This window comes from Pelobates fuscus, chromosome 1, assembly GCF_036172605.1.
Source record: "Pelobates fuscus isolate aPelFus1 chromosome 1, aPelFus1.pri, whole genome shotgun sequence".
In the NCBI taxonomy this organism is placed as follows: domain Eukaryota; kingdom Metazoa; phylum Chordata; class Amphibia; order Anura; family Pelobatidae; genus Pelobates; species Pelobates fuscus.
Genome location: NC_086317.1, coordinates 43,142,849 through 43,169,248, shown reverse-complemented (window position 1 = coordinate 43,169,248; position 26,400 = coordinate 43,142,849). Strand labels below are relative to the sequence as shown.

At 40.0% G+C, this 26,400-nt stretch overlaps 1 protein-coding gene across 4 annotated transcripts in view; it reads right to left on the bottom strand.

Moving 5' to 3' along the window:
• The window catches only part of APP (amyloid beta precursor protein), a 185,391-nt gene extending 164,238 nt beyond the window's left edge, over window positions 1–21,153 (bottom strand). For 3 of the 4 annotated variants that reach the window (XM_063448265.1, XM_063448275.1, XM_063448291.1), the window contains exon 1: window positions 20,869–21,153. In XM_063448265.1, the coding sequence (XP_063304335.1) occupies window positions 20,869–20,922 (54 nt within the window). In that variant the 5' untranslated portion in view covers window positions 20,923–21,153. The remainder of the gene's footprint in view (window positions 1–20,868) is intronic. The other variant, XM_063448283.1, reaches the window with a different exon arrangement.
• Between the last annotated feature and the right edge of the window lie 5,247 nt (window positions 21,154–26,400).

Below are 26,400 nucleotides of genomic sequence, written 5' to 3'. Positions count from 1 at the left end.
TGACTCGTGTCTCTGACTGCCTCTCTTCGATTTCCAAATGGATGGCTGCTTACTTCCTTAAACTCAACCTGTCCAAAACAGAACTTCTGATCTTTCCTCCCTCAAGTGTTACTACTCCCGTGTCTGTCTGCTTCCAAGTCAACGGCACTACCATCACCTCTACCTCACAGGCTCGCTGCCTGGGTGTTCTTTTTGACTCCAACACCCCTCATGTCCAATCACCAAATCCTGTCGCTTCCATCTCAAAAACATAGTGCGCATCCGCCCCTATTTAATCCCGGATGTGGCTAAGGTGCTGGTCCATGCTCGTGTTCTCTCTCGGCTGGACTACTGCAATACTCTTCTCAGTGGTCTTACGTGTTCCCTGATTGCACCGTTGCAATCTATAATGAATGCGGCGGTGAGGCTCATTTTCCTGTCCGCTCGCACCTTCCACGCCTCCCCGCTCTGTCAGTCCCTGCGTTGGCTTCCAGTTAGATATAGGGCTCAATTTAATATTCTGGTGCTTGCTTACAAGTCCCTACATAATGCTGCTCCAACCTACCTATCCTCCCTAATACGCAAGTATGTCCCGTCAAGGCCCCTACGCTCTGCCAAAGACCTACGTCTATCCTCTGTCCATACTCCCACCTCTAATGCTCGCCTCCAAGACTTTTCCAGGGCTGCATCTCTTCTGTGGAACTCCCTTCCGTTCTCCGTAAGACTTTCACCTAGTCTCCACTCATTCAAAAAATCATTGAAAACTCACTTCTTCAAGAAAGCATATCAATTTAACTGTTAGCAGGTTTTTATCCCCCACCCCTCATGACTCCTCTCCTGCAACTGTCAAAAATTACCTATCACGCCATTAGTGAATACTTTTCTAACAACTTACTTCGCACCCCTACTTTTACCCTTTGTGTCACTATACCCCACTCCCTCTAGAATGTAAGCTCATTGAGCAGGGCCCTCCACTTCTGTTCTTTTACGTCCAGTTGTCTGGTTACAATTACATGTCTGTTAGTCCACCCATTGCACAGCGTTACGGAATCTGGTGGCGCTATATAAATAAAATAAATCCTATTTTGGAAATGCGGTGTACCCTTTCGGTGAAATGTCAGGAAGACCGACAATGATCAATGAAATAATAGTGACAATCCAACAATTTTAGCAGCAGCAGGGCTCAGAGGCAATGTATACAAATGAAAAGTTATCTATAAACACACTTTTGCTGGCGGCATTATGAACGAGGGAAGAAATGTACCATGATCAGACATGGGCTTCGCAAACCCCCTGAATGTCCATGAATAAATCAAACACTGCTATTTAACCTAAGGGGGACAACATCCTCACTTCTGAAATGACAAGGCCATTTTAAAACATACATCTCTACACGTGCCAATAAAAACATAAGCTTGTATTAGCTTTAAGCCCTATAAATAGTTTATTTTACCCCTACGGTGTGTCACCCAGTTTCTCCCCGTGCTTGCTTTGAGGCTGACAGGAGGACTACGTTCAATCCAAACAAACACTGACCACGTTAGTAAACAATTGATTTGATTCTGTCAAACTGTGTGGCATGGGAAATCACCAGGAATGGCGTCTAGAGGAGATAGTGGACTTACATATTTTGTCTTATTCAAAAGAAATATCCCAAGAGTATGTATGAGGATTTGAAGCAAACACATAATAAATCCCTTTAGGGCTTTAACAGTTTCCAGCTGTCTTTATACAAGATGTTACTATGGCCCATTCATCCCTCTATATATTCTAAGATACCCGTCAATGGATTACATTGAAGAACAAGACGGTGGGAAGTCTAACGTTCTATGCTCGCAGTTTTTAATAATTCCTGGTATTCATTCACCTACCATGGGTTTCCATGGTGATTGTTTTATTTTTTTGGACAATTTATGAGACCTACTACATCAGAATTGATTATTTTTTGGTACTATTGCTTTTCAATTGGAAAAGGCTTTCAAACAATTAAAATCTTTATTTTGCTATCCCATACAAAAATGAGCGTATGTGTTCTAAAAAAACGGAAGAAATGGATTTGTACAAAGGATTTTTTTTTTTCTGTAAAAGACCAATTGTGCTTTAATTTATGTTAGACATGGCAGCACATTAAGTAATGACAAATCTTGTCTTTGTCTCCGACAAAGCAATGACATGTTGAAATCCTTCACTCCCAAAAGATGACGTTCACTTTAGTGAAATGAGAACGTGTCTTTCTATTTCAATACCGGCCTCATTCTGCTTTGAACAGTGTCAACTAGATGAATTCACCTTCTTGGCCAGTAAACTGTACACTGTTAATGAGTACAATTCATTAACATGGCTTCTCTTGTAATCTTCCTTTACCCAAGTCCACACACCTTTTAAGTTAATAAAACCGCTCATAAACCGTGCACCCGTGAGCACGTCTCATTAAATTGAAGAAAAATACAAAAAATTATGAATGACAGCCTCTAACCAAAACGAACTGATAGAATTCACCAGCTTTATTTCATTTGCATGAGTGGCTCCATTTATTAATGAATAATATGCCACTTAAGGTTTTGAGCACGTGGCTTTAATTCGCACCTATTAAAAAATTAAGCAGTCATTTATGGGGGATTTCATAGTTTTCTGCCAAGACCCAACTATGTGACAAGTGAACTAGTTTGGTGGTGGCCAGCAGAGAAGAGAGGGAATGGGGATACACTTCTCTCATTCACACGCACGCATTTTATTTAAGATTAGGCCAACAACACTATTAAACTCTGTTACAAAACAACGCGAAGATGGCTGTTGCTGCTGAGGTGTTAATAGGCTAAAAGTTAAATTATACCGATAACATCGTGCTCATGGGTGCAATGGGGGTCTTGTCACATGTGGGTATATCTACAACCCCATTGCTGATGGAAATATAGCTGTAGGTTGTACCATTGTTTACTTATTATTTTACTTACACTGTATGCCAAGCTTCCTCCAGGCACTTGGGAAATACAATGAATACAAAGAGCATGAACAGACCATGAGAATCACAGAGTGATAACTTTGTTTTAGATAAAGAGGTGCAATAGAAATGGTTTATCTACCTACATTGCACTCCTCATCCATGAATGCCAAAAAGGTACATTCTTATCTATTTGACGATAAACGGAATGTACCAGTGTACAAGCAAATCCAAAGATGGCATCGGCCCCACCAATAAGTGCTGCAAAGTTACGTATTTATAATTACCAAACCTCTGATGCACCTCTCATCCTGGTAAACACTTAAAAATGACAAGTCAACTTCAAAAGGACAGTGTGTGTTCTAATTTACATATCAATAAATGGCATTCTGGGAGTGTGGCAGAAATACTTTGATCTCCTGAGCCTTGAAGGAAGGGAATTACTACTGCCAATATCAGCACTATTACTAGAGTATTATTTTTATTATTACTGATACAGCGCAACTCTAGCCCACATTCAGAGGCTGTTAGTAGACAGTGGGTATCCCAATATAGATATTACTAGTTCAATTAAAAACATTTGTTCAGTAGAAAAGGAACAATGGAACATTGGTATTTAATATACTAAATGCTGGTTAAAGCTGGAATTTCAAAATGTGCTTCTTCCGATTTTCGGATTCAATATTTCCATATCTAAAAATGGAAACGATTTTCATAAAAAAAGGATTCCAGAATGATTGTGGAGACTCCTACAGCTCATGACAAATCACAATACTCTTCTGTGGCCAGAACCTGTCACATTAATGAGAGTGTAAAAGAGATTAGGGAACACATCAGCACAGTAACGTTATGGCCTTGCTAGAAATACAATATATTTAAAGGGAAATTTTAGGCATCTTCACCTAAATTAGTGTGGTGGTTAGGAAGCAAGGGATCCTAAGGCACAATCTCTCTGTTTTTTGTCACGTTTTTAAATTGGATTTACAAAAAACACAGGACCTCTCTTTAGTCCCTCTGCCAATACGGAGATAATCTGTACAGACATTCGCAGCAACGAAAGGCTGCAGCCACCGGTCTATGACAATTGCTCTTTAAAGTGGCTCAATCACTGTGTGTATTTTCTAGAAGCTTAAAGGGAAATATATTTTCTAAAAAGTTCTCCCTCGTAGTTGTTGCCATCTTTCTGATGGGGTCTGTCTTCAGTACATAGCACTACATCCACTAGGAGCCCGTGTCACGTGCATGTATAAGAGTACAAGATCTTGCAGGACTGCAGGATCCTGCATAGAACATAATGCGTAATGCACAAGAATGCCGTCATTAGCAACAGGCACCTGAAATTAACAAAACGTGACACTGGACTCCCATAAGACAATGTAGCTGTTACTTTGTAGTAATGAGAATCTTTGCAGTCCATAAGAATATTTCATAACGATTTTATAAAATCCTCAGAAGTGACACTGCTACATAACTGCAAAGAGGTATATCATGGAGGCCTTAAACATGTTAGAAACTGCTGATTTAACAAGACATACGCCTCGTTTAAAGTACACTTAGTGACCCCATTGCCAAGTTATTCGGCTATAAACCTACCATTCTAAAAGTGTTCTACGGGATTTGGCTCAGGGGACCAGACCAAGCTGTTACAGTAAACGGTGTCACTAATTTTCATGGAGCCAAACTGAGAAGACGTGATTTTTAAAATGGTTAACCTGTGACTAAAAAGTGATGAACATGGTCAGAAACATTGGCGATATTGCCTTTTGCAATTAAGGGACCCAATGCAAGCCAAGTTGTTTTTTTCCACGCCATGAGCAGCAACCTATTAACACATGGCAGAATGGACCCATAGATTAATTTATGTAAATATGTCAGACTGCCATTTGAACTTGGTATAAGAAGCCAAGATATCCCTACAGGAAAATAGAGAAAAATAAATAAATAGGACATGGGTAGGTAATCTCTTATATTTCAGAGACTGGAAAAAATAAAATTATACTTAGCCATGATGCAATGAAAAAGGCTTAATAATACTTCTAAATCAGATCTTAGAACATGAAAAAAGTGTTTTAAACGACGCTGGAAGTCCTTACGCTAGGTCGCCGAAATTCCCATTGGAAAGCATTGAATAATGCTTTCCTATGGGGAGGTCTAATTTGCGTGAGTGGCCATTGCCGTGCATGCGCATTAGGTCTCCCCTCTCGGGGGGTAGGAGAGTAGGCGGAGCCTGACCCAGCACCAAGGGACATTTAAACCCCTTCAGCGACATGGAATGGGGAGGAGAACTGTAGGGTCTTGCAGTGCACTGGAGAGTCCCTTTAATAATACTTCAAAATCAGATGTTGATTAAATACCCATACACACTGTTCCTTATTAGAATACAAAAGAAAAAAATAAAAAATAAAATTATTTGCTTAGTTGCCTATTTAGGTGATGGAGAGAAGAAACTAATGTCTGAATAACAATGCAACTCTGTAAAATGCAAACAGATGAAATTAGTATCTTTTTTTTATTGGACTAACAGAATTTTGGAAGGACAAGCTTTAGAAGAACCCCCTTTCTCAAGTCTAAAGCATTTCTGAGCAAAAACTGTTTTAGACTTGAGAAAGAGAGGTTCTCTCGAAAGCTTGTCACTGCAGAACTCTTTAGTCCAATATAAAAATGACAAGATACTAATTTAATCTGTTATTTCACATCACTTGACTAATATGGCTACAAGCACCATTCCAACTTTGTAAAAAGAAGGAATACAAACTATATACTATGATATACTATGATGATATACTATGTTTCTATGGAAAAAGCTATAGCATAGTACAGAGGACAATTACCTTGATACATACTAAAGAGAACAAACTGGGGGAGGGAGGGGAAGGGGCATCATTACCTTGTGGGTAAAGAGAGCAGAGTTTAATTTTTTTATTTTAATAGGATGTATGAGATCTCTCTAAAATATTAATTTAAAAGAAAAGTTAAGCCGATGCTATTTTTCCTACAGACTTAAATCTGCCAATCTCCATGGCAACAGAGATTCCATTATACAAAGTAGTTATCAGTTCAGCATCTAAGCTGTATTGCACATTAACCTCATATCAGTACAGTGTTTTTTTCTTTCTTCCTTTTTTAAGCAATAATTTGGTTGTTACGTTTACATATTGTATAAGGAGCACTCAGGAAAACAAAACCACTTAATATCCATGAAGTTGTTATGGTGTCTGAAGTCCCCTAGCGCCGCATTTCTAGTGCTTAAGTTTTTTTTGAACGGTGAAACACAGAACTAATGTCCCCAGGTGTCAGTCTGATGTAGATTAGCTCAAGCAGTGAAGGGGTGGCGGTGAAAGGCTGAAAGTGATGGGTGGCCATTGATGGGTTAAAAGCATCACAGACCAGCAAAGAAGAGGCACTTCGACGGCATCTGTTTCGGAATTGTGGTTTATTGTAGTGGGGGGTCAAGGGGAGGACTGTTAATGCAGCAATATGGCATGATGTATGGGAAGCTTGGTTACAATTCTGGTGAGCAGCTATTTCACTATTGCCACTTGGGAATGTAACTCACACTAAACTCAGGCAGACCAGAATATGTTCCAGTTCTGCTAAAGACTTGGCACACCGAACAGCATGGATGATGTAAAATCCTCTGCAAAATAATTGTACGGATGATGTCAACGGCTGGCGAGCACAGAAAAAAATATCTAACCTGTTAAGGTAACAAATAGATTGTGTAAAAACAACACACACACACACACACACACACACACACATTTCAAGCCTCTCAAACATTATATAACCAAAAGTATTTAGAAACACACTATTACACAAACAATATATTCACAATGCTAAGCTGCAGACTCCAGTGCCAGAAACGTGATATTGAATCTTGGTAACTAGAAAAATGCCTTCCAATGCCACGGACTGTATTTTCTTAGCTGAAGGCAGGTCTTGTTTTTTTTTTTTTTTATAAAAAAAAACGATTGAAATCTCCAGAGCTTGATTAACCAAGGCCAGAGATCAACCGTGCTGGCATTTTGTCTGAGATCAAGTCAGGAAAGCTGCCTCATATACATAAATAAATTATAGGTTCATTTAGACCAGAAACCAAATCTCTAGATCTCCCTACAAAGCAAAGACATTCACATAACCCTAAAGAAATAGGACAAGAAGGGGGAGAATGTGTAGTAATTAATAGATATTAGCTTGTGACTAGGAAAGAGATTTTCAACAGCTATTTTTAAAATGCTGGTAGAAGTATCTCATATTGTTTCATACAAAGACAGAACAAATAAACAGAAAATGTCACTTTGGAGGCAATATCTTATTCATTCCACTGAAAAACGAAATGATTATTTGTACTTCAATGTTAGTTTTTTGTTTTGTTTTTTTATCTGTGTCAAATGCAAAGCTGTATTGGCACAACCTGGCATAGAATGCAAATTGAAAACATCCCATGATTCCCTGTGCAAAGCTTACGGATACAAGTCTACACACAGGGATTCATAAGAAGAAGAAGGAAGGAGAAAAAAATAATAATAATAAAACTTGACCCAGCAGTGCATCTTGGGAATATAGCAGCACTGACAACAAAGCACTAGTTTACACTAACCCCTTTTACACACTGCTACCCAGCATACATTGCAAAAGAATTTCCGCTGCTTCCTAAATGGAAGACAGAGGAGGTGATTTAGCAATTCAGCTAGCGCTTGTATAGGTGAAACAAGTTTTCGTTCTGTCTTGAGAGATATATACACACACACACACACACACTATGCTTCGACAAAACACAAACACTAGTGCAAGTTTAGCCATTGAATAACTAATTAAAACGTGATCAAATCTTTCCTTAGCTTAGAGAAATGCTCTGCTCCTACCATATTTAGACACTGCAAGGCACCTCTGAGGATCAGATTGCAGTATAAAGACCTCATTTTGAAGCACAGGTTTTGGATTTTTCCTGAACAATCACCTCCTTTAAATTCCACGAACAAAGGATTTATACAAGCGAACAACCACAGCGAGCTTTCAAAACATATCTATACTTTTCATGGACCGTGATGAAGTTAATTATTGCGCACAGATAATAGAACCTCTGTTAGCAGACTTTCTCCTGTGTTACTGAGATACATTAATGAGTTTCATTCTTGCATGCATACGCTGCATTTAAATACTCAAAAATTAATCCATTCATTTCTAGAAAAAACCTTTGCTCTTTAGAATTCAATTTACTCAGTGCGTACTGATTGACCAATGTAGAAAACAGCTTTAAGGACGATTTATTAATATTTTATCTACATATATACAAGACCTTAACCGTGCACATTATTTATCCATAAGCTCTCGCGTTCATGTACATTTATATTTCTCCCCAAATTAGAGTTACGGTTTCTTTAACATAAATCCTTGTGTGTGATCCGAATACTCCAATTAAAAAAGTACAAATAAATTAGTTAAAATTAAAGGGACACTATAGTCACCTGAACAACTTTAGCTTAATGAAGCAGTTTTGGTGTATAGAACATGCCCCTGCAGCCTCACTGCTCAATCCTCTGCCATTTAGGAGTTAAATCCCTTTGTTTATGAACCCTAGTCACACCTCCCTGCATGTGACTTTCACAGCCTTCCATAAACACTTCCTGTAAAGAGAGCCCTATTTAGGCTTTCTTGATTGCAAGTTCTGTTTAATTAAGATTTTCTTATCGCCTGCTATGTTAATAGCTTGCTACACCCTGCAAGAGCCTCCTGTATGTGATTAAAGTTCAATTTAGAGATTGAGATACAATTATTTAAAGGTAAATTACATCTGTTTGAAAGTGAAACCAGTTTTTTTTCCATGCAGGCTGTGTCAGTCACAGCCAGGGGAGGTGTGGCTAGGGCTGCATAAACAGAAACAAAGTGATTTAACTCCTAAATGACAGTGAATTGAGCAGTGACATTGCAGGGGAATGATCTATACACTAAAACTGCTTTATTTAGCTAAAGTCATTTAGGTGACTATAGTGTTCCTTTAACCCCTTAAGGACCAGACTTCTGGAATAAAAGGGAATCATGACATGTCACACATGTCATGTGTCCTTAAGGGGTTAAGCTGCAAACCCTGAATGCAAGACACAAAATACAAAAGTAAACAAAGTAGGGACAGGAGTGCTCTAAATGATAGCTCACAAATCCCTAAAATCAATGTAAATAATTGTTAAATGTGGTAAAATGCACAATAAATATTACGTCATAAAATAAATCAATATTACATCGCAACGCTGGCATTACCTCTGATATTAGCACAGAGTTCAAGGGGAATACTTCATCAAACAGGCTATGAAGATATTGTCCCATCACATAAACCAAGAGTGCCCCAAAAAACTTTATTCTGCACACAAATTAGGGGGACTATTAGTTTTGGAGGTCTGGTACTTGCCATCATTTTGTTGAAGGCTGGTTCATACCCCGAGGATAGTCTTGTATGCAGGACTCTTTGTTTATATGACAGGACTTTATCTTTATAGCCTGTTTGATCAGTGTGCGGAGGTTGTAATAATATTGTACCATTGTTGTAATATTGCTTTATTTTATGCCATAATACGTATTGTGCACTTCATTACATTTAGTGGAACACTATAACGTTGGGAATACAAAAACGGTGACTAGGGCCCCGTTCTGCGGCGAATAAATGGTTAAACATTTATTTGCTTACCTTAATCCAGTGCCGGGCTCCCTAAGAACTGGTGACCTCTGCTCCTCCATCGACATCAGCTCCCGAGTGGAGGCGAATGCGCAGCCAGAGGGCCGCGCATTCAAACCCGCCCACAGGAAACCATTACTAAGTGCTTTCCTATGGGGTTCTTTGACGCTGGAGGTCCGTGAGGACGTCCAGTGTCAAATAAGTGCGATTAACTCCCTGTAAATAGCGGAAGTGGCCTCTAGTGGCTATCAGGAAGACAGCCACTAGGGGCTGGATTAACCCTCAATGTAAACATAGCAGTTGCTCTGAAACTGCTTTGTTTTCAGCTGCAGAATTAAAACTAGGGGGACCTGACACCCAGACCACTTCACTGAGCTGAAGTGGACTGGGTGCCTATAGTGGTCCTTTAATATAGATTTACATTTTAGCGGTTAGTGAGCTATTATTTAGCAACCCCGTCACTACTTTTAAGGTTCCATTAATGTTATGTCTGCATCAGGTCATATGTATTCTGGTCTACCGATGAGTGAAGAAAAGGTGAATATATGGAAGATACCACAAAACAGTAGAATCCTCCAGAGATTTTAAAGACACAATGTCCAATTCCCATCATCCGCCTCAAGTGAAGGACAAAAGGATATGGCAGTTGCGGAAAAAAAAAAGAAAAGAAACAAAAACATATCTTGTACTTAAGACATAGAAATCCCTATACCTGTTATGATACGTTAATAATGAGATGGAATTTCCAATAAGTTTATCTTTACAAACTTTCTACCTATGAAAAAAAAAAAAAAGGTGATGGTGACACTCTAACCAGCAGAAAGTGTGATTTAAATCTCTTAACAATGAAAATAAGACTATTACACCATAGGCAGCAAGCTCTAAGGCAGTAACCATACATGAACTTTTAAATGTTGTGAAATATCTTGTGTGAAGCACAAAGTTCTAATGAAAGACTACAGTGTTCATTCAAAAGCTTGAAAAGGCGTTAGCCAATAATTGAATCTACCAAGCTCTCAGTCTTGCAAGAAACCACATTTATTCGAGTTATAATCAAAATGTGTCAAGGTGACCTCACATTCTGAATAGCTGCAGGCCTCTGCAATTTAAGAAAATATGGGATACAGCGGTGGAGAAAATGCTGCGTAGAGAAGGTATGTGTGTAAATGCCTAACAGCGGTAGTCCTCTGTCATTTATATATATATAAAAAAAAAGCCACTGCTACAATGTACAATATGCACACCAAGTTATGTATAGCATTGATTCCAACAATCCTGAATTCTCTCTGAACAAATCACACAAAGCTTTCTGCTACCAACCAATTAGGCCAAGACCTATCTAAAATGGAGAGGCTGTCGGCAAAAATGGCGTGAGCCCCGGTAATTACTCAGTTGAGCCATGACATATAATTGAAAGATTAGACATGCTCAATGCTTTTGTTAAAATGTGTTACATTTTATATGTTAACCTACATAGACAAAAGGATGCAATATAGAAATAAAAGCAAGTATCAATTTAGCAGGTCTCTCTTGGTACCATAAACACTACGGTTTAGATGAGCGGATATTATAGAAGGAGCTTTGGGTATGACACCCCTCTTTTTCAAGCAGTTTGACAAAAAAGGGAAGCTCACAGCGCCCAAAGACTACTTCCTTTGACCGCTAATGCTGATGTTTTAAATAACATTACCCAATTGCCTCGGTTTTGTCATGACTATCACGAGGAGGGTGACACACAAATTCCTTTCACTGTAACTATAAGCACTACAATAATCAGTAGTGCTTAGAGTGTCCCTTTAATTTCTTTTGGCCAAGGTTTCACTGAGGTATGATAGTCACATGATGAACAACTTGTGCGCACATAGAACATATTTCTAGTTCTTTATCTCAGTAAGGAGATTCCAGGCAGGAGTAGATTGTTTAATCTGATAAGAGTTTGTGTGGATGTGATACAATTACAAGGGTACTATATCCAATCAAAACATGTTGTATTATTTTAGTTATTTAAAGATCAACTATGAATGTATAATAAGTAACAAATATTTTGCATACATCCTTTTATCTGGGGGTACCCACCCATACAGAATACCAAAATAGTAATATGATAAAATGAGCCTTATTGGGGTTAGGTACTAGGGTAGCTATTATCAGTGCAACACTAAAAGGCTAAATCATAGTACAACAACATGTATCCCTACTCCAGTATGAGCTAAACTTATTTAAAAGCACCAATGATGTGCTAAGCCACTTGCTTGTACATTTTGTACGGTTTGTTTCATTTGGAGAATAGCTTCTCGTCTATGCTAATGTCAACATTCCAGGTGTGGGTACGAAGCCATTATATTGTGCAATTTCTTTCTGCAAACTGATGTGTATTTTATTAGCTTTTCGGCTTAATGTAGTTGTTCTGTTAAGTATAGTCAGTCCCTGCAGTCTTTTTGCAGTAAACACTATCTTTTCAGAGAAAAGCTTACATTACAGCCTAGGCCCTAGGGACACCTCCAGTGGCCACTCCTCAGATGACTACTAGAGGTGCTTCCTGGGTCAGTGCTGCAATTCGGTGTTTCCACCCTCTGCATGTAGACACAGAATTTTCCTCAGAGACACGCATTAATTCAATGTAGTTCTATGAAGATGCTGATTGGCCAGGGCGGCCTTTGGCTCCATTGCATTCCTATGGACAATCAGTCATCACTTCTGATGATGTCAGTCAAGGAGGTGGATCAGGGGCAGATCCAGCACCAACAGACTGAAATAAAGGTAAGGTGGGGGAGGGGGAGGGCAGGGAGGCTAGATAGTGTTTTTAACACACAAATGTTGTGTCCCTGACCCTATAGTGTTCCTTTAATAAAAACTTCAATTACAAAAAAAAAAGATGCTAAATATATATATATATATATATATATATATATATATATATAGAAAAAACATGTATTACTTCGGCCTTTAACAATAAAGAAAAAAAAATAATATTTTACATAAATGTAACCAAATAAGATCTGACATAAGGAGAACTAGAAACAATCCAGTGAAAGGTATTTAGTAGAAACAGTGTTGAAGAGACATAACTCTTTGGACTGTTGTGCTGGTGTTCACTTGCTGCTTGGACCCAGTGAATGCATTGGTAACTCCTAACAGCAGGAACTAAAGTCCCACGGCAAATTAAAATGGAGCAGGAAGACAAGTGGGATGGGGCTCATAGATGATCAAAAATAAATTAAACAAATGATCAAATAGTATGAGGGAGGGGGCAGAGTGAAATTGATACAAGACTCATTCATACTCCGATTACTTTGAGGGATGAATGAAGTTATGACAGAGTTCCACATCAATAAAACATATGGATTATTACATAAATCCACAGCAATAAAAAACTCAAGTTAAATCGACACAACAATATCAACACATGTAGACACTGCACGTTACGGTCAGTTTTTTTTTTCTTTCTTTAACCCCTTAAGGACCAAACTTCTGGAATAAAAGGGAATCATGACATGTCAGACATGTCATGTGTCCTTAAGGGGTTAAAAAGCCACAACTTGGCCGAGGAATTTCAGATTTTAGCTCAAATCTAGGAAATATTTTAGCCTAACTAGAAAATATTTTTCCATCAAATCTATTTTGGCCTAAAAAGTGTTACATATGGTCTATTCACCAAACATTGATTTATTGTGATCTGAAGATTCCCAACTCCACCGTAGTCACAGCTTGGGTATTATAAAAGGAAAACGGTCAGTCAACTACAATTTAGTACTTTGTTTGTCAAAGCTCCACAGCAATAAAACTCACACTCATACAAAGCATATGTTAATGAGCTTGAAATTGGTTTTAAATGTGTGGAGCTCTGGGATTCATTCATGCACCATGGATTTTACTGCTGTAGAGCTCTGTGATAATTCTATTGTTATGATGCTCTGTGGTACACATATTACTGCATTCATATGTAATTTTACTGATCTACCAGCCAACTAAATTCTGCATGTTGAATGAGCTGGTCCCAGCAGTATTAGTATAGTATATGCATCTTCCGTGTGTTTCTATCCAAGGACCATAAGCACTTTGTATTACTGTTAAATGCATGGCGCTATGCCCACTCTCATGTCATAGTGGCTTATAGCGGCAGTGATTTGTAAAACCCGCCAGGGCTGTTAATCAGGCAGCCTGGAACACCTGCATGGTTATTGACAGAGATTTTTGGTGAATAAGAAGAGAATTTCAAGTTTTATGCCAAAATAGTCAAACTTCCTACAGGAAGTGTTTAGGCCTACAGGAAGTGTTTAGGAATGCTGTGCACATTACATGCAGGGAGGTGTGCCTAGAGCTGTATAAACAAAGCGATATAACTCCTAATAGGCAGAGAAGTGAGCAGTGAGACTGAAGGGGCATTATGTATACACCAATACTGCTTAATTAAGCTAAAGTTGTTTTGGTGCCAAAAGGGTCTCTTTAAATTTTAAATGCACTTTGCTTTTAAAACAAAGCTCACCTTAGTAAATAAACCTGTTAGTTTTTAGTTGCCTTCTATCAATTTTCTCCCTATTGCGCATGCAGCATGTGCAATAGACACACAGAATAGGGAAGTCTGTTGCCCCTTCCTGCACATACATGGTCTGTGGCTCCAGATTAGCAAAACACCCTCGTTCAGTAAATGGGGCTGAGTATATACAGATAACAGATATACAGCCATACTGTTCACAGAGTAATTCCAATCCACCTCTTTGATGATTGGAGCTGTGAGTAAGGAACATAGAACTTATGAACTCCTGCTAGACAAGGGTTTATCGGATAAGATTGACCATACCTGGGGGACCTAAATAGCACGCCCCTGATGGCGCATCTAATCCCGGTATGGGAGTGGTCTGTCTGCAGCTGCAGGGCAGATCCAATAAGCAGTGCAAGAGAAAAATGTTTTAGCTATATATTTTTCTGCATTTTTTTGATTGCATTATCCATGACAAAATATTGTGTCAAAGTTTAAGATAACACTTTAATCTAAGCCCAGTATAATTTGTTATCTGTGGGTCTCATTCATTTTTTGCTCTCCGAGTAGCAACAGATGCATCAAAAGAGTCATGGAGACTTTACCCAGCTGAATCCACCCACACGTCAGTGTTTACAGCCTCTCATTTCATTTTGTAAGCACAGATATTTTGAATGGATAATGAGAAAATTAACTTTGCCTTCATTGGCATGCGATGTCTCCTGCTTGAGAAGACCAGAACGTGGGAGCCCGGTAGGACCTAGGTAAGTGTCAAAAAGTAATAAAACGCCTTTATGCTGGGATTGTCCCAGGGCATTCCTGGAACAATAACCACTGCAGGGGGCTGGGGTGGCTATGGTGTTTAAAGTGTTCCATTATTTTAGGATTTATGTAAAAATGTACCTGATAGACCCAAGAATTCATTTTCAGAATAATCCAGAACAATTACACGCCAGGCCAAATATCTACATTTTGCATTGTGTACCATCTTCTTTGGCAGGTAATGCTAGATAATATTTGAGGATGCATTGTATTCTGTTTACACAACAAAATGAGAAGGACCAGAAATGAAAAGAAACATAGCCCTTCCATCACTACAGGTAAATTATCCTTTCAGAGACAATGAAATTAAATGTAAATACGGAACCGATGTAACTTTAATGCAAGGGAAGGAGATGACTGAAAAGAGAATTTGGGAGGGCACAAAATATGCTCAATGGAAAGACACAAAAATATGCTTGGAGAAGCGGAAAATCTAAACATTACATCACACAATCCATCCATGATACAAGATTGAGCAAAATCTGCAGATGATTTCATCTTCCATGATTGGCCCGGTCACCTTCAGTGCCAAAATGTCTGGGACCAGAATACTTGAGTAAAATTAGCCACCACAAACACAGCAGGGTGGGGATGGCTGTGAAGGGAGGTCACATTTAGCGGATCTGAATAACTGCTCCCACTTATTCGTTGAAAGTATACAAAGTCAACACTCAAACGTCAGCATCAGCCAAGAATAATTCAATCTCCATCCCATTTAACCCATCAGCATGTCATACCAACTGTACAGCACATATCACATTAAAGTCTTATCTTTAATAAAAATGTAAAGGCGGCAGAGCAGCGTGACTTTTTTTTTTTTTTTAGCCATTTCAACAATCACTGAAAATGAGTTAATAGCCCCATGGCATGAGTTACCTACAGCAATGAAGGTGTGGGTGGTGGGGGAGGGGTGCCACCAACATACGCCATTAGAAATTATCCAATTACATGGTTGTATAATGAAAATCACTGATGGCAATACAGAGCTTAATGTGAAATTCTAAATCAAACAACAGAAAACGCCATTTCCAGCAACAGCGTATGTTCCGTTCTAAAAGGAGTTGCATAATAGCTGGCTCTGAAGAGGTTAATGAAGGTAATCAGATTGCCATTAAAAATATATGGAGATATAAATTAAAATCTGGTTACAAAGGAGCAGCTCTGTTTAGATCTGCATGAACGAATGTATCTGTCATTTTTAGATGACAATATTAATAAACCCATCTCCAAGCACAAAGAGCCATTTTCTGCTAGAATTCTTACTGTGTGTAGCAGTATAAGTTACCCATTGTCTGACTCTCTTAGGATTTAAGAACTGGCTGGAACAGTATGAGAAAAAGGACTAATCTGCTTCTCTCAGCCCATTCTTCGAAACGCCACAGCAAGCTTGTAATTAACTCACTCAATGCTGGGTCACGGAACAGTGCAACAAACTACGGTTATTATACCGCAGTCTATGAAAAAGAATACAAAAACGATTTGATTGCCACCTCAGAGGTTATTTTTTTTCTCTGACAAGGTTCGCAGGTTTGCGGATGTGGATGAAGTCACGTTGGAATAAATAATTGTATCTGCCATTGGTTCTAAAACAACAGAAGGGAATCTTTTCTGTCAAAATGGTAAGCTGAGAGTTAACAAGGGTATTTGTCAGGCCAACAATTCATCACGATTCTACTACTCTATTCTACATTTTACAATTCCCTTGCCAAATTTCTACAATTCCCAGATGAATGAATTAACCCTAATGTATCAATTATAAGAAGGATCTACATGCATCATTAGATTATAAAATATGCAAACATAGCTGCTTTGTTAAACATATAATATTGTGACCCATCGCAAGTTCACCAGCCCTTTAAATGCCTGTTAAACAGGAGGGCTAAAGTCTATTGTCTCACATATCAAGATTGGACATTCCTGATCCTCCAGCTGTTGCCCTACAGTCCCCATAAATTGTTTCTGACTGACAGTTATGAGAATGGTTGTGCAACAACAACAACATTGGATACAAATGATGTATAACGAAACAGGGTGGCCAAAAAGTCTCAAAGGGGTCAGGCTCAGAGTTGGCACAGCATCATAGGATTTGCTGTTCTACAGTGGCTGGAGCTCTGCGGTTCGGCCACCCCTGCTCTAGAAAGCCTGATGCCTCACCAAGCTATAAACCTCATCCTCCTCTGCAGCACATACACTGCATGCTCTGAATCGGATACAGTACAGAAATGTTTGGAAAAACTACAGTGTTTGAAGGAACCTTTTTATGCAAACATCCCCCCCCAAAAAATAAAAATTAAGCCAAAGAATACACTTTAAACACATGATCACTTTTAGAAGATTGAAGTATGGATACAATGATGCAATATAACAAACTATTTAATAAAATGTGTTATCATTCACAAATAAATCTTACATTCCTAACAAAGCTGTCTGGCAGTGAATTCACATGATCTGGCCAGTAGGGATGAGAGAGTAATTTTATTTAACCCTTGCAGGTCAAGACATGTTGGCATCAACTATGATGAACAGGGTTTCAAATCTAATTAAGGGAACATGACTAGAATTCATTATACAAGCAACAGCTTCCTTCTACAATGAGTAAGAATACTACACACGAATTATCCCACACAGCTGATGCCATTAGTGATGTCATTATAAAGCATGCCTAAACCACACAACTCTCTCTCCCTCTCTCCCCCCCCCCCCCCAGTCCCGTCCCCGTCCCCTCCCCCCCCCAAAGGAACATTTATCTGCTTAACCCCAAGATTGATTGACAATCCACGCAATTAGCTAAATCAGATTTTGGCATGGATAGCTACATACAGATGCGTGTTGGCAGAGGGTGAAATATAATTGTAGGAAATACAGTTTTTTTTTAAAAGCATCTCAGGTAAAAGGGATAGAGCATTTAGCAAATAGTATATTTACTGAACTCGTAGAATTGTGAGAAAAGTTGAAAGGGAACATTCTTCCTATCTCCAGTTAGAACACTGCAATATACGTAGCACGACCGGTGCCAAATCTCTGTGTTCAAGATGTGAGGAAAAGCTTAAGATTTCTGCAGAACAAAAGGGCTTTGGAAGATTGAAACCAAAAGAATATTGTCTGATCATTGAGCCAGGATAATCACGTTCTGGAGCTCCAAATGCTGCGGACTTCAATTCCCATGATGCCTTGGCAGGCGGAGGGATGAAAGAAGAGATGGCGGCAACCGTGCAGACAGTTTGGGTTATCATAAAGACAGCAAAGTAAAGATGTACATTCATATTACAAATGTATATTACCCAAATAAATTTACACGCAATATATTAACAGGTTTAGGAACACATATTCCGAAAACGCTACTTTAATGTCCTGGTAGCCAAAATGTAGAGTGTGGTTCATTCACTTTACTGGCAATTTTGGAGAATGGACAATAGAACTGTACACTTTAAGCCTCATTAGGTTGAGCAAAAGACAAGAACTTTTTCAACTGGGTGGAAGTAACTCTCAGGTTCTCTTATCTTAACAGATCTGCAAATGGTAATGGCTAGATAAGGTTCTCCACCATTTGCATTTTGTAAACATTGAGACAAAACATGACAGCATCATAGAAACGCACGCGGGAAGTAAGCACACCTTAAGGCTGGCACAGCATTATGGGAGTTGTAAATCCCAAGCTGCTGTTACAGCTACCCTTGGCCACTCCTGCTCTGGAAAATCAGGCAAGAGAAAAATAATGGAAAGGGTGGATATTTCAATGAGCTTTATCGGTTTACAAACAAAACGAAACAAAACATACAACTTCTTGTACTCTTGCTTTGAGTGTTGATTAGACTATATATTAATATAATCAATTTATAAAATAAAAAAATAAAAAAGGAGAGAAGATTAATAAACTCTGTCAATGCCTTGGCACAGATATACATTATTTAGACAATAAAACAGACACGGACTTTATTCTATTCAGTTAAGTATGAGTAGTGTGGATAGTTGGACTGGAGACTTTCACAATTTGGTTATTTTAGCCCTAACTTGCAATTCCCCGGTCAATTCTTCACATTTTCTAGTGAAAAAAGGAAAAAAACAATACAACAACAAAAAAGGCAAAACAAAACAATAAAAACACCCAACTGCGAGGAAGGAGCTGTTCAATAGTGTATTAATTCACATGATGATACCAATGTAATCAATGTACAGTGACGGGGAGTTAGATCATTATATCTTAATAAAAATGTTTTGCTGTCGTTAGTTGGCTCCTGTCACAGTCACAGCTCTGCAGAGAAGGACAGTACACTCTGTTTGAGTGTATATTGTCATCCCATACAAGAACTGTCGCTGGGCTGACTTCTAACCTCACTGGGAGAATTAAATGCAGAATAACAGCATGATGGACATGAAGGGAGCAGGCATCTGAACGCCTAGTGGTGAAAGGCATTCTCCTGCCTGCAGCCTGCTCTCTATACAGCTTTTTCTTTTGCAGCACTGCAGAGGCGCCATCTTCTCCATATCTTAATCTTCCTTCAGTCAAAGCCTTTTATCTAGTCCTTCTTAAATGCCCACCCAATGGAAAAGCCCACAGCCAGTAAATACACCCCCTCTAGGCTCCTAAATAGCAAAGCCCCCTTATCTTCTGTGCACAGGAGAAAAGGAGGTGGATGAAGTGCAAGGCATCCTATACTCAGGCTGTTTACCTATTATCCCCCAACCCACACAGGCAAACCACCTGATCAGCACACAATAGAGAGCGAGGGGGGGGGGGGGAGGGAGGGGGGGGGGGGGAGAGAGAATTGGGACCAAATGAAATCTTGAAGACTAGATCATCAAGAGATATTGGGTTTAACAAGCTTCTGCCAGAGGTGTAGACCACTGATAGAGGAAGCAGGTGGGGAGGGGGGTTACCTTCCTGCCTTATGATGCTCCATGGGGAATATTTCTGTAAAACCAGAAGAGGATAATGGGTTTGATGTCTGCGATTGCCAGACAGGGGAAAGGAGGAAAGGAGACAGGTGGGATACGAACATATGACACAAGCAGTGCTACAGAATATACATTCTGAATGAGGAGTACACACACCATCGGGATGTACTAAGAGGTGCTCAGATATGAATGGCATGTCTGGGGGCAATGATGGCTGGCATATACCAACATGGCATGGGCAGACTGGCACTGGCTATCACAGTGCAGGGAGGGGAGTGGGCAACAATGCACCTTTGCTAGAAGAGAATTACATGTTAGAATGGATGTGCAACACTACACAAGTCCCACCCATTGTACAGCTCCATAGGTTAGGTTGGTGATTTATAAAGAAAATTAACAGCAGCAAAAAAAAAAAAAAAACACCTCCTCCCACCTCCCCCCCCCAACTTCTATCCAAATATACATAGAAATCTAAAAAAAGTGAATGGAATATGCATATGGGGGTGGGGATAAAAAAAAAATGATTTTTTTCTCTATTTTTATTTACACATTAGGTTATTAAATTGGTTTTAAAAATGAGTCAATTCAGTTTTGTTTTTTTATTACACATCAACAGGGAAAAAATGACTGAGAAGGCAATAAATACATTGCCATAAAAATGGGTGGCAGAACAAGTGCTAAGGGGGTTGAGGTGGGGGGTGGGGGACTCTCTGATCTAATGTGAAATCATGAAATCAGTGTCTACCATCTTCTCCTTAAACACTACATGGTTATTTTTTTTTTTTTTGGGGGGGGGGGGGGGGGGGGGGGTGATGAGTGCCTAACCCTTCTCACCCCAATGTTGTCCCCTTAACTCTTTCTTCGTGTGCAGTATGTAGCAATAATGCATCCATGCTGCTGAATGGGTTAAATTTAAAGGGACCCCATGCATCTTGGGAGGAATGCCTTGGATGATCACACAAAGGAAGGCAATGGGTGAGCAAACAATGTATCCAGACCTGAGATCCGTGCTCTTCCTCTGTATAACAAGCACAATAATAACATAGTAACAATAAATAGAATTTCCAGCCCAGTCTTTACCTCTACAGCCAGGGCTCCGGCAGCCAGGAGGAGCAGCGCTATATGGGGCAGCATGGCTGCAGCAGGAGGTCAGGGCGCCTTATATCCGCGGCTGATGAAGGTGAGCGGGGGTTCTCTCCGGGCAGGCTGTCCACGGGGGCCGGTGCTGGGTTACTGAGCGGCTCTACACAGCCAGGAGCAAGGGGAGACAGTCACAGCCAGCACAGCCACCGCCGCCGCACACACTCAGCTCAGCCAGGGCTGCGTCAGCTGATCCTGCCCACCCAGCGTCCGCGGGAGACACCTAGCGGCTCACAATGGGAACTGCAGGCTTACATAGCGCGCCCTGAGCCCTAAAGCACTGGGGTGTACAGGATTTCAGGGGGCGGGGCTTGCTAGGCTGTGCTGATGTCTGGGAATGGGCACCTGAGCTGCCACTGGGCCATGGTGTTTGGGCAAGATGGGGCTGCATTCTATTACCTCTCCTGTGGTGTATGTTTTGAAATATCCTTCATGTTTTCCTGGACACATTCATTTTATTTGTGTAGGTGATTGTAAGCTCTTTTGAGCAGGATCCTCATCAGCCTACTGCTCCTGTAACATTTTGTAATTGTCTTGTCTAGTGTTAAAAATCCACCTTTATAATGTTGTAAAGCGCTGCGGAATATGTAGGCGCTATATAAATGTCAATAGTGATAATGTTAGATGGACAGAAAATCAAAAAGACAAAAGGGAATTAGGGGCACACCTGGGACATGCATTTCTCAGAAATGGTGCTGCCATAGAAACCAAAATTTATACAAAATGCAGATAAAGGAACAGAGCACACATGAAAATAAAATTTTAAATTATACAAAGCTATTATTTAATTTGTCTCGATGTTGGAATATTAGGGTACTTTGAAGTAGTGGTGGGCTCAACAAAATATGGTGGAAGCAAATGGAAAGTGCTGTTTTGCAGACGTTAAAACCATGTTAAAACCAGTAATAGACATTAGGGCAATGAACAACAGGGCCACTGTTTGCTTGGTGCCTTTGAGGGCTTGTAACTTTTGCATTGGGGAAAATACATACAAATAGGCCTTCTCTTTGTCACCCAAATTCACAGAACTCTGCTGCGTGCAGCACATCTCATTCAGGTGTACTGTGGAGCTGCAGCCCAGAAATCATGTGTCCTAGTGGTCCAGGGGACAAATGGTCCACCATCTCCTTGCCAAAACTTTCCTGTGCAGGGAAGATCATTTTTTGAGGACATACATAAGTAGCCGCTCACACGCACATGCAACTTACCGTACACTGGTCTAATTAGCAGCACAAATAAATATTCATCTACACATACAGAGACACATGCATACACTGTAATACCCATAAACATACTTAGACACATGCATACACTGTAATACCCACACTCATACTTAGACACATGCATACACTGTAATACCCACACTCATACTTAGACACATGCATACACTGTAATACCCACACTCATACTTAGACACATGCATACACTGTAATACCCACACTCATACTTAGACACATGCATACACTGTAATAGCCACACTCATACTTAGACACATGCATACACTGTAATACCCATAAACATACTTAGACACATGCATACACTGTAATACCCACACTCATACTTAGACACATGCATACACTGTAATACCCACACTCATACTTAGACACATGCATACACTGTAATAGCCACACTCATACTTAGACACATGCATACACTGTAATACCCACACTCATACTTAGACACATGCATACACTGTAATACCCACACTCATACTTAGACACATGCATACACTGTAATACCCACACTCATACTTAGACACATGCATACACTGTAATACCCACACTCATACTTAGACACATGCATACACTGTAATACCCACACTCATACTTAGACACATGCATACACTGTAATACCCACACTCATACTTAGACACATGCATACACTGTAATAGCCACACTCATACTTAGACACATGCATACACTGTAATACCCACACTCATACTTAGACACATGCATACACTGTAATACCCACACTCATACTTAGACACATGCATACACTGTAATACCCACACTCATACTTAGACACATGCATACACTGTAATACTGTCACGGTAATATACCCCAACACGCAGGAATAGTTCACAGTCAAGAGACAAGAAACAGTGTTCGTCTTACCGGACCTTAGAATGGCCGGACTAGGACGAGAGAAAGACAGAGTCAGAACAAGCCGAGGTCAAGGGAACTGAGAGACAGCGAAACGTAGAACAAGCCGAGGACTGGTACACAGAGGACAAAACAGCGGATAAGCAAGCAAGGATAAGGAGAGAGCGGAGTCAGGGACAAAGCCAAGGTCAAGCACCAAAAAACCAACTGAACGATACAAGCACTAAAGGGAACTGGACAGAAACCACGATAGGGCAAGGAGCAAGGGGAAACAGGTGAGTATAAAAACCCTAAGGTTCACTTTGATTGGCTCCTGTCATATCCACGCCCCCAAAACGTGGGTGAATGGGGAATGTGGCCTGACAGGGGCCAATGGGAGACTGATTCTAATTTAGTCTCCCACTGTCCCTTTAAGAGCGCGCCCGAGACGCGCGGCGCGCTCTTAGTGTCGGGCGGGACATGTGACCGCTTCTCGCGGTCACTGCCCGCCTGACTGATCCCATCGTTGGCTGAGCCGCGCGCGGCTCGTGCAGGAGCAGGACCGCGCGCGGCGAGAAGGGAGGACCCCGGCCGGCCCCTGGAGAGGGTAAGTACCGCTACAAATACCCACACTCATACTTAGACACATGCATACACTGTAATACCCACACTCATACTTAGACACATGCATACACTGTAATACCCACACTCATACTTAGACACATGCATACACTGTAATACCCACACTCATACTTAGACACATGCATACACTGTAATACCCACACTCATACTTAGACACATGCATACACTGTAATACCCATAAACATACTTAGACACATGCATACACTGTAATACCCACACTCATACTTAGACACATGCATACACTGTAATACCCACACTCATACTTAGACACATGCATACACTGTAATACCCACACTCATACTTAGACACATGCATACACTGTAATACCCACACTCATACTTAGACACATGCATACACTGTACTTAGACACATGCATACACTGTAATACCCACACTCATACTTAGACACATGCATACACTGTAATGCACACACACATATATATTTAAATAAAAAAAACAACACTAACAGATATACCCACATTTACATAAATACCCAACTACTTTACATAGACAAACACTAATATTTAAAATATATATACACACCAAAATATAAAAACACACTAGCACACAAACATAAACTAGTGTACATAAATAGACTAACACACATACATTGACCCACACAAGCAGTGTCCCATTCTATTACAAGAGGAGTGTATCACGTAAAGAACAGAATAAGGCTGTAAGACGCTTATTTAAATATGATTAAATATGGCAACATTTGTGTACATTAATCAAAATTTCCATTTGCCAATTACTCTAATGTTATGGTCTGTTTTACACCCCCTTATTAGTCTCTTACTCCCGCCCCCCTGTGTGCATTTTTCTCTTTTTGTGTAACATGCTGTCCCTTTCTCCTTGGTTTGTAGCCCTTATCTGCTGTTGTGTCATGAACTAATGTAGAGTGATAAAGGATCTCCCTTATCTTCTACTTGGTCTAACTGGAGCTCTCTCTGCTCCTATCAAAAAGCTTCCTGTCAGACCTGGTAGAGAATAAAGAGGATTCTCTACTGTGGTCCGCAAGTCAGCACTATACTGAGTGACTGTCAGGAAGGGGGAGTTCTGTGCAGCTCTCTCCTGCCGGTCACCTGGACATTCCACTCCCCTGGGCTAGTGTGCCCTGGCCCCTAAGACATCCACTTGCAGCACCTTTTAGAAGCGCTGCCCTGCGAATAACAGTGTAAACGTCAAACTATTGGGCATTATAACTAAGAATTTACAAAGGATCTACGTTCATAAGTGCACAATCTTATTATTCTGTGGTTTATGGTGGAGTACAGCAGAGATTATAGCAGTGTAAACCATGTCATTAAAGTGATTGGAAATATTCGTATGGACCATGGAAATGCTGTGGACTGTAACTCCATTCATTCTCAGCCAGGCACATATTACAGTCCATATATTTCACTGTATATACCAAACAGAAAAAGTCCTTTAAGTATCCATTGGCCCCATGTATCCCTAAATACGTCTGGGCTTTCTTCACCAAATCAGTAATTGTCATTTTGATTTTTCTGTCCCACAATTCCCAGTTCCCTCTTCATAATTCTCATTCTAGTGAGTAAACACCGTCTGTATGTATGGTTTGGAGTCGGTGACGTCATCTGATGTAGACCACTCCTGGAAGCCTCACCCATTGGTGTCCAGCTTAGGCAAACACAGCAGTTGATTGGCATGCATTGCAAAATGTTGGCACACTTGACGTTACTCATGGACCATATGGAAAAAATTGAGAACTGTCTGTACCCATGGGCAGTCTTCTCAATTGCTAACCAGTGCTGGTCCATTGAGGAGTACACTGACCTTTATTTGTTGTCATACCTCTTATATAGTTAGAAAATTGTATGTGTATTTGTGTACTCTATTGTTTCTAAAGAAGTTCTAACAATGATTTTGGAATTTTTCTGTTTGGACAGTTCTGAAGATCTGGAAACACTTTCTACAGCCATTAGTGTATCCTTCTATTTATCTCTTAGTTTATTACTGTTTGCCTGACATTTTGAATATGTTTATTTGTTTATTTGCTTAAATTATGCTTTTGGCTTTAGTTTTAAGTGCTGTATGACATTTTAATTTGAGACTCCTGAAAAAGGTTACATTTGTACCTACAATTATTCCATCCTGCAATCAGCTACAGGTTATTACTAGGCAATCAAACCTTCATAACCCGCTCTAGATGGTAATGAAAGCAAGGCACAGTCTGTGCTCCCATCCTGCTTAAATTTCACTATCCTTCTTCAGCTCTCTCAGACACATTATCTGGACGATTTCACATGAAAACGTGTTCTTCTTTACAAATATTCTATTGATTAAAATAGTTATTAACCAGATACTATTAACCAGATACTATTAACCACCAAGAAAAGACACCGGTTTGATTCCCAGCAGGCTAGCAAAACGTAAAACTAACTATTTTAACCGCTTAAGGACACATGACATGTGTGACATGTCATGATTCCCTTTTATTCCAGAAGTTTGGTCCTTAAGGGGTTAAGTTCGACGTGTATAATGGATTGGGCTTTTTTGGGGTTGAAAAATGAAGATTTCAGAAAAAAGAAGTTTAATTTTATTTACAGGGTAGTAATTTTATTCCCCCCCCTCACTATTTTTTAGGGTGAGGGGGGTCGGTAGTTTTTTTTTTATTTGGGTGGGGGGTGGGTGACTAGGGGCTTGGGGTCCCCTAGTCACCTTTGATGGAGGGGGGGTGTTAATTGTTTTAGGGCTCCCACCCGCTGCCCAGGGGTGGGGGCCGG